General features: G+C 39.9%; 1 protein-coding gene across 1 annotated transcript; it reads right to left on the bottom strand.

Annotated features, from left to right (window-relative positions):
* Nucleotides 1–775: 775 nt before the first annotated feature.
* On the bottom strand, nt 776–10,390 carry LOC139673551 (astacin-like metalloendopeptidase). The gene is made up of 13 exons (XM_071559308.1): nt 10,322–10,390; nt 10,079–10,103; nt 8,043–8,059; nt 7,630–7,654; nt 6,730–6,801; nt 5,623–5,757; nt 4,869–4,986; nt 3,966–4,144; nt 3,756–3,840; nt 3,228–3,355; nt 2,380–2,495; nt 1,755–1,980; nt 776–810 (listed from the first exon to the last, which is right to left on the bottom strand). Exons 1-13 carry the CDS (start codon nt 10,388–10,390, stop codon nt 776–778), a joined length of 1,230 nt encoding a protein of 409 aa, XP_071415409.1.
* Between the last annotated feature and the right edge of the window lie 6,665 nt (nt 10,391–17,055).

The raw sequence follows: 17,055 nt of genomic DNA on the forward strand, positions 1-17,055 counted from the left end.
CTTAGCTTCTTCCCTGACAAAAAATTTCTTCCCTGAACATATATATGAACTCTAACAACCTTATCTGGTCCATCTCTTGTCCTGTGATAAGCTTAATCATCTTTGTGGACCCAAAATGGCTTGTGGCTAAAAAAGCACACTTAGCTGTCTCCTGCCTACCAGAACTATACAAGGAAAACTGCAATAAAAAGTACTAGTCCTTTACTGGCAAAAGATTTGTCTTGTCCATTTTTTAGCATTTTAAAGATGCAACAGAATTGTGAAGAGAGACATCATTTTTGGAAGCTTGAATGTGAAGCTGGAATAAGAGTCTGTGTCTAAGATCTTTTTGTGCTCAAGACTGAAAATCATGAAATGGATTTTTAAAATTTGGAGCTGGGCTCTTCAGACAACTCACCAAACCAATGATGATGATAGTGGTATACTTAAAAGACATCCCAGTGGCTGAAAGAGGGGGACTAAGAAGTCAGACCACATTGATAATGTGTTTGACTGGAAGTGACTATTAGAAAACAGAAACAGAAACTTTTGTTTTAACTAAGATTTTTATTCAATTATTAAATAGAAAGAAGCAATAACTTAACTGTGCAGACAAAAAGATAAGCACACCAGTTGTATAGAATTTGTACTTTTATATGGCTTGGGACATAAACTTTCCCAGGAAGATGAAAACTGTGATTCTTAATAGAATTAAATTTCATATGATCCAAGCCAGGATAGGAGCAATGTATGAAACACATCATTTCAATATTCACAGAATAGGTTCTTCCTTAAGTCAGTTGTGGATTCTAGGTCTTCTTTGCATACTCACTGCAAGTGAAATAAGAGAATATTTAGCTTTCAGAGGTATCTGAACAAACTATAGCATCTCTAAAATACATATATACTAAATCACATTTTGTCTGGCAGCTTAGGTTGTTTCATGTTTGTGGACACACCAAAGTGGGATGGGGAGTTGTCTTATTCTTCTTTCCTTCCATAGCTACAGTGGACAGAAATAGATACTACCTAGAGACAGTGCAAAATTGCTGGTTTGGTTTCAATATACAGCCAACTTACTGCATTTCAGTGGATTTATGCAAACTCTATGTGTTTTTTCTTATCCCATGGTAAATACAAGGTCATATGACATAGCTGAGTCTTTTTTCTTTTTAATACAAGCTGCACCATTGTACAGTTGCAAGGCATTTTTTTTATTCCAGCTGGTACATGCTAACTTGTAAGCCTGTGGTAACCTAACTGTATAGTTGTGGCCTTAGTTCTTAATTAAACAGGGCTGAAGAAAACGTGTTTAGCTGGATACATTCCAGGGATCCTGACCATAGAACTTCTGCCTCTCTTCTTGCCATGGGATGACCTCATTCGCCACAGATATGTCTCTTCTGAACTCTCTGATTAAAAACTGCATCTTTGTCAGAGAAACATTGTATTTAAATGCTGGATTGTGATTTATTCTATTTCTACTGTGCTAGTAAATCTAGCTGTAACATTAAATGCATCACACTTATTGGCACATGTTTTGGAATGGCATATATTTGAGAGGCCAGGTGAACAGTCACTCACCTGGATAACACCACTCAACCACTTATCCTGACTGTGGCCCCATCTGCATGAATGAACAAATGGTATCAGTGTATAACTGATCCATTATATCAAAAGCAAGGCAGGAAGTGATGGCCCACATGTTTCTCAATAATTTTTCTGAGTGAACAAAGACATTTTTTCTTTGCCTTTCTTATTATCCTCAGACTTACCAGCTGTAAAGGTGGCTTGGAAACCAGAAGCTGTATCAGCACCATCTGTGATGAACTCTACCAGCATAAGATTGGTAGAAGCAACTATGTCATTGGGTATCTTTGATCCGCAGGTCTTGTCCATTAGAACTGCAGAAGACTTGCTGGATCCATCATAAACTTTAACGTAATCACCCTGACAGCCTCTGGTTTTCTGCAGCTCAAAGGCTTGAAAGCGCAGGGAAACCTGGAAGGGAAGAGAAAATCAGCCTTTAATATACATGTACACTTCTTTCATGGAGTGTCCTTTAAAACAGACAAGACTCTAAGCTGTAACCAAGGATAAACTGGAACTGCTTACTGAGTTTTGTCTCTCATTCCCTGAGGTTGCAGGGTTCAAATCTAATGACTGACTGCTTTGTCTTGATTTTGCAAACCTGAAGCCCAACGTATGGAGGTTTTCCAAAATCACAGCTCTGCAGTTGTCTTTGCCTATACCTGGCTCAAGGACACAAGAAGTGGAGACTAGTCTAAAATTTCTCTTATGGAGATCCCATCTGGCAACTTCTGTGCAGAGAAAGAGCAAGATGCTTAACACAGAAAGACATTCAGCTGCATTTCAAGACCTCTATTAAGCTGTGTTTACCCTTCTGGATCGAGTTCGGATGAGCCAGACACAGTTGATATTGTCTGAGTAATTTCTTGGGTGGTTGGCAGACCTCAGTGTCCCAGAAGCTCCATCAAGAATAGTGCTGCAACGACCTGAGAAAAAAAAGTTGGCTTCAGCAGCAGGATTGCAGAAGCTTTCACTCATTTACACCTACACTCTATTTCAGAATGGACTGGTTTCAGTTGTCTAATCTGCCATCATTCATTTCAGAGCACTGATATATTTGATTAAAATGAAGAATCATCTTGCTCTAATTTTCACATAATGCATCAAAGAGGAAAGCAAAGTAGTACTTGGAAAAAAGCATTACTTTTTATTTATTAGCTCTGTAGTTTAGCAGAGGTTAAATTTAAGGAGTTTAAACATACAAATTTCAAATGACAGCTTAAACATTTGAAAACTGGACAAGGCAATAGGAAACTGTTCCAGTCAGAGGAACCTACAGCTGTTTTGGGTTAGCTCAGGTCTTAAATACCAACTACCATGAGGAACAGTGATCTCTGGCTCTTTTGGGATTAAGAGTTGTCTGCTGAACTGTAAGAAATTAAATTACCCCATTGAAGTATCCAAAGTGATATGCAGTTTGTCCAGTTGCACAGCAGCCACTTACACCAATAGTGATTATGTCTGACTTAATTTGAAGCAGAAAGCATTTTCTCACTAACCACAATGTGCCTCCAGCTTCACCTTTGCATTCCCTCCCAGTGTAACCCTAATGGGTACAACAAATTTACAATAGTCTCACAGTCTTTGGTGAGAAACTGCTGCCTCTGCAGCACATCCAGGTCTGAGCTGAAGATGAATGATGGCTTTGAGAAACTTACTGCAGTTGTAAAGTTTGTTGATTTTGGCCACATCCAAGTTACTCAGGCCCTGCCTCTGTCCAATATGCACTGATCCATCAGGAATTGGTACAATAGTTGCTTTTCCAGTGGTATTAGTGAATGTGTATCTGAAAAAACCCATGAGAAATTATGTTCTCTAAGTACCATAACTACTTTCAGGATTCAATGACATGCTTTGGAGGGAGAACAAGAATTGTACATAAGCTGTTGCTTTGACCAATAGTGCTATTTAAATATGTTTTATTGAGATGTCCAGTAGTAAGCAGAGTCAATGTTCAGATGCTCTCCTTTGCTCCCAAGCTCAGCAGTGAAAGGCTCCCTAACAGAGAGCTAAGGGATATGAGGAATATTGAATTAATCTTAGGAAGCGGTTTGCCTGAAGTGACTCATAGTGCTTTTCTTAGAAGGGGAACTGAGAAAACTGGTAGTTAGGAGAGAGTTATGATAGAAACTTATTCTCATGTAAGATTTGAGCTCCAGCAAGAGGAATGACATGCTGCTACTTACGGGCCGTAGTGCATTACTGAGGAATAGTCATATGGAAGACCCAGATTATTGGAGTTTTCAAATTTCTTGAAGTCTGGTCTGTCAGCTGTAATACATAATATTGTACTTAGAGTATGCTTCCAAACTACTCCCTTTGGTGAACAAGGGAGTTATGGGAGCAACAGGATGTATCTACACCACTTTCTACATTGAGGAATTCAAAGTACTTACGTGGACTGATGTACTCCCACATGATCTTTACGTGTTTATCTCTGTCACTTCGAGAGTGTTCATGCAAAAAGCCCAGAGCATGCTCCAGTTCATGCTGAATTACTCCTTTCCACAAGCAGCCTCCTTTCATCACAGAGACAGTCTGTCCACCTCCTACTCTCCCATAGTTGGACCAGCAGCTGAGGGAGGCATTGGATTATGGGATTTTTATTGTCAGGCAGGCAAAGGGGCAGAACAGAGAACTTCATGCATATCTTGTGGGAGTGGGAGGATTCCTTCCTCTCCACTGTGATAGTCAGAGTCTATAGAGGCAAAACTGACCATGACGTAGAGAAAAGCAAACAATATAATCATTGCTAAATCTTCCTGGAAGACTTTCATTAACACAGAGGCTCCTGATTTCTGACTTTACAATTACTTTAACTCCCTTGAAATAACTTTTTTTTTCCAAAGTCCTGAACACTATCAGAGTTAGAGCAAGGATGAATAGCATTTTCAAGCTAACAGGTGTCAAACAATTTTCTCATAGGTTCTAATTCTGAGCTCGAGATACAAATGTGTGATTCAGAAAACTTTATTTCATAAGTTGAAACTGGGTTTACCTATGTAAATAAGACCTACAGTAATCAATATATGTTGTGCTCAAGTGCGCATTATACCACACAGAAAACATAAGCTTAGATATTCTTTCCACCTTAATGGAGCTTTTCCATGATTTGCATTACTTCTGTGTCTGCAGTGAGTTCTTTATGTACCTGTCTAGTCCTTGCACTAGTAAGGTATCCAAGGAGGATACCTTGGCATTGTGATAAAACAAGAGCCTCTATAAGGTCATGGAGAATAACTGTAGTAAAGAATTGAGAAACAGAGTAGAAATAACTTGTTTTTTATCATTGAACTCACCCATCAGCAGATTTAATGCTGAGGTAATCACGTTCTGTCTTGCGCTTCACAAAATTAATACAAGTCAGTGCTTCAAATTCTGCCATAGCATCATGAATCCCTTTTATGTGGTTCTGCTCTGGAGAAGAAAGGGTTAATTTTAGGCATCACAAGAGACTTGTGGCAAGTGCCATTAAAATCTAACCTGTTCTCAAAAACAGGGTAAATGAGAGACAGAAACATTAGCCTAGGCTTTCCTTGCATTTTGCTCAGTACCAAATTCCATTTAAGATATTAACAGCCTAACACAAAATCCTCTTTATCCACATTATTTGTCCAAATGGATTCAGGTGCACTTTTTCCAACCACTTTATCTTAATTATAATGATGATTGTTGATGTATCTTCTTATTGGACACTTGGAGACTACCATGGGAAGCTATTTTGCTAATGAAGAGCAGGCCATCATAGCTACACTGTAATAGGCATGTACCTTATAAAGGTGGGTATTCTGGAAAGTACCATCAGAGGAAATGACCATTCTTGTCTCCAAGAGACCAGACAAAAAACATTATGGATGCAAACTTCTCAAAGACATTTGATCTTTTCTTGGTTCACGTCTTTGTAACTTAAAATTCATCTGTGCTTGCACAGCACAAGTAAATCCTTAGAAGTAATTTATTCAACTGTTAGTATTGTCACTAAAAACATGTTTTAGGTTTCTACCTGAAACTTATTGGATAAAATACAATTTTATTTTTGGAATTTAAACCCACCATAAGCAGGATCCAAGACATAGGGAACACGAACAATCCCATCACTGGACTGGGGCCAATTGCAATTGCGACAGTTGATGGCACTGCGGCTTCTTCGTGGAACTATGTCTCCTTCTTGCAAGAGCTGAGAGCTGTCTGTGGTGAGAAAGAAAGGGTGGAAACATCTGAGCCATAGATTGTTGGATGTTTGCTAAGCATTCTTGGAAAGGTGTCACTCTGTACTAATCCTCCTTTCTTATTTTTCCCTAAGTATCTGCTCCTGGCTAGCATCAGAAACAGGCTATTTGGTTAGATGTACATTATCTGCCTCCCTAACTTTGCTGCTTTGTCCTTAGCCAAGAGGAAATGTGAGAAGCTCCAATTCTGTTGGGTGGTGTTGAGGCAGGACACAGAATGACTGAAAACAATTGCAATAGCAAGAGGGATGCTGTACTTTGGTACTATTTAATCATCCAACATGTGACACTGAATGAATGGCAACAAATATCTCCCCATAAAGGATGCCGGGCAAAGGCAGAAGGTGCCTTTAAGGACACCCAAGAAGGTGAGCAAACCAAAACCAGAAAAAAGTCAGAAGAAAACTGTAGGGATGTTTGGTTTCTATTTCTACAGACAGTAGTAAAGCTACTTGAGTGACTGCTGAAGGGAAAAATGTGAGAAAGAAAAGCTGATAGATCAAGAAATGTTTGGAAGGATCAAAGAACAGGAAGTCTGGAGCAGGGAGCATGGAACTGACTTTAGCTCATCTAGGAGTCTGTACTGCAAAGCCACATGATGACTCAAGTAAAAGGCAATTAAATAACAAAGCATCCAAATATCCACGTTCTCTCTTTATGTCCAAAGAATGACAAAGATGGTGAAAGCTAAAGCTGGGCAGTTTAGTTGTCTCTACACCTGGTAGCATCTTCAATATTAACACTATAGGTTTGAGATACTATAAGGCCTCAGCAGTAATCCCAGTGGCCTGTCTCTGGGTATCTCTGACATGGTGGAGCATAAGAAGGGAAAATATTTGCACATATTGTGGTAAGACATTGTACCTTCCCACATCACCCCCCAAATGCAACAAAGATAGACCCATTATAAACTGGGCTTTGGTGGCATTACCTTGGTTAATTTTCAGAATTTTGTTAAAAATAACTTCGTCCTCAATATCAGTCTCTGTAGGCAATGGAGATTCTGTGCAGAAATGCAAGAGTATCACTGTCTCATTCATAAGAAAAATGTGAATCCTGATTTTTAACCTGATGATTTTCCAGTGATGCGTGACTTACACAGCCTGTTTAGGGACTGGCAGGGTGTACACTCATGTAGATATTTGTTCAGTGACACAATCTCGAGACCCCCTTAACTGTGGTTATTTTGGCATTAATTCAGTCCCAAGAGTCACTCTCTTTCAATTATTTCCCTCTCTTGTTTTCTTTATTTCTATAGTCATAGCATTTTAAGGCCTCACACCGCAGTTTTAGTTTAGCATATGCAACTTACACTCAACCCCCCAACATAAGACACTAGAAGCAAAAACAGATGGAGAGCAGTCCTGCTGCTTCCTGCTGGACATGCTGACCTCTTGAAAAACACTTGAAACCAATGAAACTGGAATTGCATTGCTATTTGATGAGTTGTATTGAGTCCAACATCAGGGACTCCTAGGCCTTGCAAACAAAATCAGCCAACTCTGAGCATTATGCAACAAGTCTTGACATTAATAAAAAGCTGAAACATGTGACCTCTATGCTTTCTCTAACCTGTGGAAGTGACTCAAATGAGGATATTATTTAAGCATAACTATTTTTAGCAAAAGTAACAACTGAAGTTTTTAGCAATGCCAAGCAATTGGCCAAAACCAAGAAACTGCATTGCATGAAATATTGTGGTGAGTACATTCATTTAAAATTCCTTCCCTAAGGTTAATTTGTGTTAGGCATGTATTATTTTCTAGAGTCTGAGTAGCTAGCAACCAGTATATCCTCTCAAATATGTACCTGTAGATGGAGTAATACATACCATATATATCCTCTTGTGTAGTAACCTGCAAGAATGAAACATTAGTACTATTTTACACTTTATAATATAACATTAAGTTAAATAATATAACATACAAAGTATCAAAAGTGTCCAACCCCATTTAATGTATCTTTCACTAGTGCAGAGTCTTGAGCTTTTATATCCCGTACATTTGTAAAGAAGCACCATAGTATGATAGATAGTCTACTTTGATATCTTGGCAAATATGGATATCATAAAGGGAAATGCAATCTGAAGTGTCAAATAAGTTTCAGATACATGCTGACACACTGTTGATCTGAGAAGACATTATTGCACTGGTGGAGATATGGGTGGAATAGAAGAGTGTTGACCTTACTTTTCACAATATTGAATGCCAAAGTGATCAGATGAACTTATTTAACTGTCCTTACCTCAGTAGGTTCTGTTGCTGCAAAAGCAAGGAAAAAAAAAAGACAAGCAAGAAGGACAAATTAGATTCTGAATACAACTTGTTAGTGTTCAATAGCATGAACCTCCTCAGTCATGGAAATGCCTTTGGCAGATCTCTTTGCTTGGAGGGAAATGGAGTGCATTAACTGATGCATAGGACAAAAATTAACTTGCTATTTGGACAAAAGGCTATGAAAATTCTTAGTAGATTATGTTGAGGGACAGAATTCTGGTCATTTACCACCAAAGAATCAGCAAAGCATTTTTTCAGCTTCGGAATGGAAAATTACAAAAGAAACCAGAGAGAAAAAATCTCTATATCCCAAGATTTCTTTGCAACAGGTGCAGGCTAATTAGCTCAATAATACCCTCTGGTTTCACAGTGTCGGAGAGCAAAGTTATAACATTGGATGAAGGCTATAATTTAACATGGGGAAAATAATCTCAGCTTCAGTATGTACCTGACAGCAGCTTGGTACCATTCTGAGTCCTAAGGTGGCTTTTCTTGATTTTTACCAAATACCACTTTCTAGATACAAGTTAGACATTAAAATCTGACCCGATGCATAAATTTCTAACTTCATTGTTATAATATCATAAAGTTTAGAAGTTGCAAGGGTCTCCAGAGGTCATCAATTTGTCTGCTTTCCCTAAGGCAGAAACAGTTTTATCTATATTATTCCTGTCCACAGTTTGTTTAACCTGTTCTTAATTATGATGGATATGCTCCAATCCTGCCTGGCAATCTCTTTCAGTTTCTTCCTTGTCAAAATATAAAGCAATTTCTTTTTTTTTCCTATTCAACACTTACACAGAGAACACTCACGTAAGTAGTTCTTATTTCCAAGCCTATCTGTGTTTAAAAAGACTTCAATCTGTCTTTCCAGACTGTTATTTCAGTTACACAGCAATGGAAACCCACTGTAATGATGGTGGTTTATTATAAAAGGTCAGTCAGTTTCCACCAGCTGCATCAGAGAGATCCATGGCATCTACAAACATTCTGCAGGGAAGAACAGTTTTGAGATGGGTTGACCATATTCAGAATTTATGCACCCAAGAGGCACTAGATTAATTGGGTAGTCAAAGTCAGTAGAACTTAGGCTGCAGATTCCTAGGCACATAAAGCCTGTAACTTCTTTTTAAAATGCAAATGAGACATCGGAGAAGGCATCTGTCAGCTCCTTGATGAAATGAACATCTGGTGTGATACAGCTTTCAAAATTATACAGCTCACGTTTTCCCTGCACTGTAAATAGTGAAAGATGTCTCAAAATCCAGAAAAAGCAGTAACAATGGGAAATTAAAACTTACTGTATTTGTCCCAGTAACTTTGAATTCTAGCAACTGACTTTGAAGTTGAGTGCATCCCTTGGTCCCTTCTAAATACACCGAGCAGTAATTTTATGACATCACTTTGTTTCCATGCCATAAGTGACACTTCAAAAGAAGAATTTGTCAAGCAAATTTTTCCAAGGTGTCTTCCTCTCACACACATTACTCAGAGTTTACTGATGTAGTTAAAGTCTACTTATAGGTTCCTTCCTGTTGATCTCTGGATATCTGCAGTTATGTCCTTGTATTCTGCAAGTTGCTGTTCGGCTAAGCCTGTACCATTTGTTTTCCATCCCAGAACAAAGCAAAGCTTTCTTTGATGCCTGACATCATTTTCCTTTACTGCTGCACCAAGGTAAGCAAGGACAAAAGTTACTAGCAGTGTTATTATAACACTCAGCTTAATGAAAAGGTATCAAAATGTCCTATTGAAATTTTATTTTCAAGCCTGTGAATGCACATCCAAATTAACCTAACAGATCATACCCCAAAAGTCTGTGTAAAGCACGTCTTCATGAAAACACATCTGCCTTCAGCTCAATAACAAATTATGAAATGCAGCCTAATTCAAAAGGCCTGTGTCAGTGCTTTCACATGTTCTAAAGCCAAGACAAAACAAAGCGTGTGATACACAGTCAAGAAATAACAGTTGTCTTTAAAATACAGTCTAAATCCTACTTACTTGTGGTGCTGTTTTCATAGTTCTCCTGCAAAATCAATAGATAAAAGGCATTATTTTTCCATAGCTCACAAATGCAGAAAAAACAGCACCAAAACCAGGCTGAAGGGAAGAACTAAGTTATTACATTGCCTTTATATTTTATTATATATCTACTGTTTTCTTGCAGGGAATTTATCAAAATGGGTCTTCACAGCTTCACCTCCAGCTAGAAGACAGAGAACAATTGCATGGAGCTGCTCTCACCTGAATAGGAAAGCCCAGGGAAGTGTGAAGCAGATATGCAGTGAAGACCAGGAACACCTTCAGCTCCATTCTGAAATCCTGACAGACCACCAGTGCGAGTCCTTTTCTCTGCCCACTCAGGAGTGCTGCTGCTAGATATACCAGCAGAGCCTGCTCTGCCAGGGCTGAAAAATCCTGCCCCAGCCAATGGGAATCTCAGCAGGAAGCAAACTTCTTTTGCAGCCTCAAAAGCCAGTTTAGCCCCCGGGCATCCCCTGGTGCTGTGCTATTGCTGTCACTGTGATCTACAGCATCCCCAGTCATCACACTGTCATTCATGCAGCTCTCTAGAGCTGGATTGGCCTCATGCTTGTGCTTCCTCTGCTTCTTGGAAGATCTTACCTGAAGTGTTCAGTTTGACTGTTACCACATAGGAAGCCCTTGTTCCTGGATAACTTTCCAGAGTACTGTGTTGTTAGGATTTCAGAGAGTAGGGGACTTTTTCCTTTTTGTCACTGAAAACACATAAGACCGTGACAGTATTGTGTTGCTTTAGAGCATACAACACGTGGCTATTTGGTGAGTTTGTGACTGTGTCTTCTCTGAGATGATTCTCTTCATCTTCTCAGCTTATGGTTCTATAAGTAGAATTTCTTGCTTCCTCCTGTTTTTCTTGATGAAATACAGGAACATTTTCCATGTTCCATTATTTCTGTCAGTCTGACAGTTATAGGTGCCCTTATGAGCTTTGTGACCAGCAGTCAGAGAGGGGGGATAAACATTAGAAGTGTGAGCAGCACTTACTCATTTTGAGAATGATTAACAGATTTGCTGCTTGCTGGAGTGCACTTGTCCAGAAGTGGATATAGGAAGCAGTGAGCAGACCTAGCAAGAAATTCTTGTAGGAGGCAAACCAACAACCACTGAGCCTCTTATCACAGCAACCTCTTCTTGCAGTAACCTCTTCTCAGAGCAAAGCTCTGCTTAGTGAAACATTTGATGAAGGTGCTGTGGCTAGGGAATTGTCTGGTCTCTGATACACATCTGTTTTGTGTCAGAGTACATTTTCCATGCATGGAGAAGGAAACTGAATTTATAAAATGCACTAATTCTGTCTCTAGACCATGTTAGTGTTCAGATACACTCAGAGTAAGTTTTAAACCCACTCACATTGTTATTCCTTATTTCTGTTTGAATCAGTTGTCCTCGAAGTTATCCATGTTGGTGAATGAAAAAAGAAGCAGTGGAAGGTTTTCCATCTGTCTCCAAATTATACCCAGTCAAGGGTAGGAGTTACATGGAAACATAATCTGAACTGTGTTGGAGGGGATTAATCTTTATTTTAGTGGAGGAAAGCTCGTAGTACACACTGCTGACTATTTTAAGAAAGTCTGGATGGACAAAGTCCGGGGATAAATTTTTATCATCCCCCACAGGGAGGCAGCATAGGGGGATATTTATTTTCCCTTTCTGTCCCTGCACCCTGTCTGAAGTAAGCTATGCCCTAGGCACCGGATAGTAAACAGCAGGGTAGCACACGGTCCTTGTGACCATGAAAGAGCAAAGATCAAGCAGCCATTGTAAGCATGCTAATCCTGCTGATACAGGCAGTTTGGTGTCCTTTGTGCACATAAATATTCTCACTAGCACTGCTAAGTGTTTTTTTTTTTTTAACAGATTTGTGTTTCAGACAGATGAAAATCTTCCTTGAGCTAAAGCGAAGTTGTGCAGCTCTGGTCTGCAGTGCTAGAATGGTTCTACAGGTTTCTGACTCAACACAAGGGGAAAACAAAAGTCTCTGATGCCAGACACCTTGGTATGCCAAAACCATACCAGAACCACACTGTAAAATGGGGCTTGCATATATAATCTGCTTCCATTAGAGTTTAGGGGGAAAGAAGAGATCAGACCATTGTCAGGGGAAACCAGTCCAAGTACAAAAGAGGTAGTGAGGGCATAAAATAGACCTAGAAAGCAAGTTAGGAAGGTTGGTAACCTTAGCATTTTTGCAACATGTTATTGGGAAAGTACTACAGCCCCCTGAATGACTGATTAGCTGCTTGTGCTCAGGAAGGAGTGAGGTAACTGGGCTGGCAAAAATGATGCTGCACGTTTTACCTTGGACATGTTAATATGCTGACATACTAAGCAGTTCATCAAATAAATTGCTGCGTGTCACGTTTTCAGTATGCTAACAACTAGTGCTAATGGGGGAGATTGCTGTTCTGATCAAGAATTCGTCTGTAAATGCTGCAGCTGGCAAAGTACACACAGCAGAGCAAGACGGAGTGCTGGCACTCCTGGCTGCTACCAGTCATGAAGACCTTACTAGCTTTGATTTGTGACTGATACCTATATTCAATATTTTGTTTTTTTCTAAGTGTTTTATTCATGGGCAAAGAGTTGTCAGCAGACCTGTTTTCACTACCTAATTTATTGAGATATTGCCTGTTAGATACAGTAAAGCTGGTACCTCTAGTAGAAATAGTGCCACAGAAATTGTTTTGAACTCTTAGGAACCAAACCATGGCTTAGCAATGAGAAGCTATTTTTGCATGTGTAGAAGAAAAGCATGTGGAAAATTTTGTCAGACCTGAGTTTTCCTGTCAGTGTATCCCAGTTTCTGGTGGGCAGTAGGGACCACATAGATTTTGAAAACAGGAACAATGATTAGCAGATGTCCAAAATCAACAGTAAAATGTCAAGAATTACTTGGACAGTGTCATAGTCTGCAAGAAGTCTCTCAGCAAAAAGAGCACTGCTCCTGAATGACCACTACAAAATTTGGAGGACATAGGCTGGTTTGCAGAAATTTGTAGGCATAACCAAAAAAATAATACACAGACATACCAATTAAAGAAATGCCTTTTCTCTTCTGTTGCAGATGGGAGTTCACTGCAAAGTGTACACAGTCAAAATCAAAACAGATGTATAAAAGGTACAACACTTTGGTGGAAATCTTTCAGATTTTGATCAGTCATGTCATTTAGTCATATCTGTAACACAGTTATGATCTTTGGAGTCACTTGTTGTAAGCAACTCCCAAAATATAATGGAAACCTATAGGATCTAATTACAAAAATAAGTTGCAGTAATTGCTACTAATTGCTGTGTTGTAAAATGCAGGGAAAAAATAATTCCATGAACTAAGAAAATAGAAATGTTTATGTTGAACAGTGTATGGAAGTTATGTGATAGCTATCATAGCTGATTTGTGGTAAGATACTAACTAATCTTAAAGGTTTAAGATCATCTGGCTTTACCAAAACTAACCATTGAAGCAATGGTATGGGCCACAACATATGACTGAAATTGCAATGGATTGGCACCACATAAATAAACACTACATAGTTACATATATATAGTCTGGGGTTAATGACAAATCTGAACCAGGATTATATTATTTTAGATAGAATTGCTCAGTATCATTTCTTAGGAATGTCTGCTTTGTGTAGCATTTCAGTATTTTGCCTCACTTTCATCTGGGAAAGGAATTCTGGTTTCTGCTGAACTCTGGGCTCATTCATTCTGAATCCCAGTCTTCTGATCAGGAAGTCTGCTTCCATGCAATGCATCCAGCTCAGTGCTTTTTGTCTCCCTCTCATTAATTCCAAATGTCCTTATCACACAGAAATCACTTCCTTTTCTCTGGTGTCTTTATGATCAGACACTTTCCAGATTTAAATCAGTCCTCACACAAGCTTTCTCTGAGCTGGCTTAAAGGTCCTGCTGCCCTTTAGTCTGATAATTCAGCTCCTCTTGGTTCTACAATTGCATTTTAATTCCTTTGAAATTGTCTGCATCTTTTTGGTAGTGCAGTGATGAGGAGTGGATAATTTCAGTGGAATTCTTGTCTGCCAGTACTGCACTTTGCAGACTATTAATGATGCACTGGCAGCTTCTGAGGGTTTCACCACTAACCAGCACTGACTTTGAGTCCCTGTATAGAAGACTGACACTTGTCTTAAAAGATAACTCTAGACAAGGCAGAGTGCAGACAGAAGCTGTTTTCCAATGCCCAAGACCATACTTATTGAATCCATAGATTTACTTGCTATTTATTTCCCTCTCCACACTTCTTTGGATCCTACCTCCCAGAAAAGACCTGGAGTACCTCAGCATGATTCCTATTCCACTTCTTTTATGTTTTCAGTTTTTGAGTGACTCCTGTGGGACTTCCATGTCATTGCTAACACCATCTGTAGCAATGAATCTACATGGTCTGCAGACTCTTTAGCATAACACTGACACATCCTCCATGATATTAACGACTAGCTCCAGCTGCAGCTCCAAGCCCTGACAGTGCTTGTCAAAAGAACTCAAACCTAAATGACGAACATGGTCTTGCTATTGATTAGTCATGTTTCTATGCAAAGAGCCAAACCTAGGCACTTGGAACTTCAGTCTGTCATCAGAAGAAAAGGGACAATGAAGAAAAATATTTTTGTTTTGCAATGAATTCTTCTTTACAAAAGAAAAATATGCAGTTAGGAAAAAACCAAACTAGCAAAGAAGCAAGTTGGAATAGTCACACCATTGTATCTTCTAAAACAAAAGTTGAAACAAATTGATTTTAATTACAAAATCAGATTTCAAACCCTATTTCAGCAAAGCATAATTTAGCAATTAAACTAGCATTTGTAATGACGCATGATCCAATTACTATTTCAGCAGAGGAAGGGGAATGAAAGTGATGAACCTGGAACTTTTATTTGGACAACTCTAGTAAAGAACTTATGCTTGCCTTGGAAAAAAACCCTAACAAATTCCTCTCTTTTATCAGGAGAAGCCATATGATACGTCTGCTGCCCTTAGGTGAAGAAAGGATAGATCAAAGGTTTTACATGATGTTTCCAGCCCGCAGAACAATGTTACGCTGATTGCAAAGGAATCCATCTGATGGGGTAAGGTGCGAGCTGTCTGAGGAGTGCCTGGGGTTATCTCTGGTCTCTCTGCCCTCCAAAGGGAGACATGCCATCACCCAGTGCTGCCCCAGCCACCCGGGTATAGCACTGGGGAGGTCTCTTGTGATAGGTTGTGCAATGCCAGCCAGCTCCCATGCTTGGTTTCATCTCATGTGTGCAAGTGTGTCCTATTACCAACAGGTAGCTTTTGGTTACATAAACAATGACATCAAAATTACCCTGCTTTCTGAGCAGTTTAACTAAGGGGAATAAAATGTCCTCTCATGTCTGCCTCAGCTGAGTGCATGGGAACCTGACTATGAGTGCTGTGAGTGAAAAGCACCACATCTCTGCCTCTACAGTACACAGATCTACCTGATAATGAGTTCACTGGTGACTGGTCAATATCTCTCGCTCAAATACCATCAGCTGGTAGCATTTCACTGACTTCTTTTTTTTCCTTTATACCTCATCAGAAAGGCTGTGCTGCCCGACTCAACACCTTTGGTAGTCATTTACTTACTGGCTTCCCAGATGTCCTCTTGGCAGGATTTTTTAATATTTCAAGGGAGTCTAGAGAAGATGGTTTCAATTTTACTGTGCTTTTCTGAATGTCAGTTTCCTGCACAGTGTGAGCCTCACTGTGAATTACACCCTTTCACCAGGTTAGTGTATGGCTTTGCTTCCTCCTCTGGGAGGATAACTTGTAGCTGCTCTTGTGTCTCCTGGGCTGGTGAGTTTGGATACCTTCCCCTGTACTTCTGACTTTATTTGGATCCCCAGAAAAGTTCTATAGGAAAAGCTAAAGCATAGCTGTTACAACTCCTGTCTTAAGAGACCTGATATCTAGGTAGATACTAGTGACTAAATACTAACATTGGAAAGATTACTTGACAATAAACTCCAAGTTATTAAAACAGTCTGCTTGCTGTTCCTGGAATCTTTTGCCAAAGAGACCATTTGCCTCCAAAGAAGAAGCCCTTGATCTCTGACAGTTTTGACCACCATAACTATGGGTGCCAGCCAACAGTGTGTTTTCCTAGGGGTCTGCGTGAGCATAAAAGCAAAACCTGGTGGGTGTCAGACAGACTAAGGGGCATGGTCTGCCCTGGGGGCCTAGGATCCAGGCTAGACCGGCAGGGTCTGCTGCCCACCAGGTCGGACAGGCGAGCTGCAGCAGAGCTGGGGTTGGCAGGGAGAGTGACTGGATGAGCAGGTTTGATGCAAGGAAGGCTGGAGCAGCACTAGAAGAGCTGCAGTGGGTAGAAGAGGAAGGGTGGGAGGCCAAAGGCTTTCCTGCTCCATGTTGTCAGTCACTGGGGTACTTTGCACAGTACATCCTCAGCCTGGGCTAACCACCTCTCATTTCTGTGGTTTAGCTTGTACAAGAAAATAATCAACGTTTTAAAATCTACAACTGCAATTCAAGATTTAACCATATCACCTGTCACACAGCAAAACAACCCTTCACCCTCTCTCAGTTTCTGAGGCCGCCGTTTCCTCAAGGAGCAGAAGATTGCCTCTTTCTTTGCGCTATGTTAGTGCTCCCATTAGCAGCACGTATAAAAAAATGCACCATTATGGATTTACCCTTCCAGTGGTTCCATCTGGAGAGGAAATGAAAAATTTTCCCCATTTTGTAGCGGAAGAAGCTGAATGTGTACACATATTCCCATGCCTCTTTCCGTTCTTGCTACCAATTTTCCTCAGGTCATGAGAAGTTTCAGGGCCTTCCACCATAGGATCCTGGAGGAGGTGGCTGCTGGTCTGGTGCCTTCACTATTCCTTTGAAGAAGAGTGGACTGAAGAGGGAACAGGAAATGGCCTTTACTCAAACCATGACCTTATCTA

This window comes from Pithys albifrons, chromosome 6, assembly GCF_047495875.1.
Source record: "Pithys albifrons albifrons isolate INPA30051 chromosome 6, PitAlb_v1, whole genome shotgun sequence".
Taxonomy (NCBI): Eukaryota; Metazoa; Chordata; class Aves; order Passeriformes; family Thamnophilidae; genus Pithys; species Pithys albifrons.

Excerpts from the sequence above, each read along its gene's own strand:
- LOC139673551 (XM_071559308.1), bottom strand. The coding sequence starts at position 10,390 with ATGGAGCTGAAGGTGTTCCTGGTCTTCACTGCATATCTGCTTCACACT. Across the intron at positions 6,802-7,629 it reads TACACAAGAGGATATATATG|AATCTCCATTGCCTACAGAG; the intron begins GTATGTATTACT and ends ATTTCTGCACAG. Across the intron at positions 1,981-2,379 it reads TCCGAACTCGATCCAGAAGG|GTTTCCCTGCGCTTTCAAGC; the intron begins GTAAACACAGCT and ends CTTCCCTTCCAG.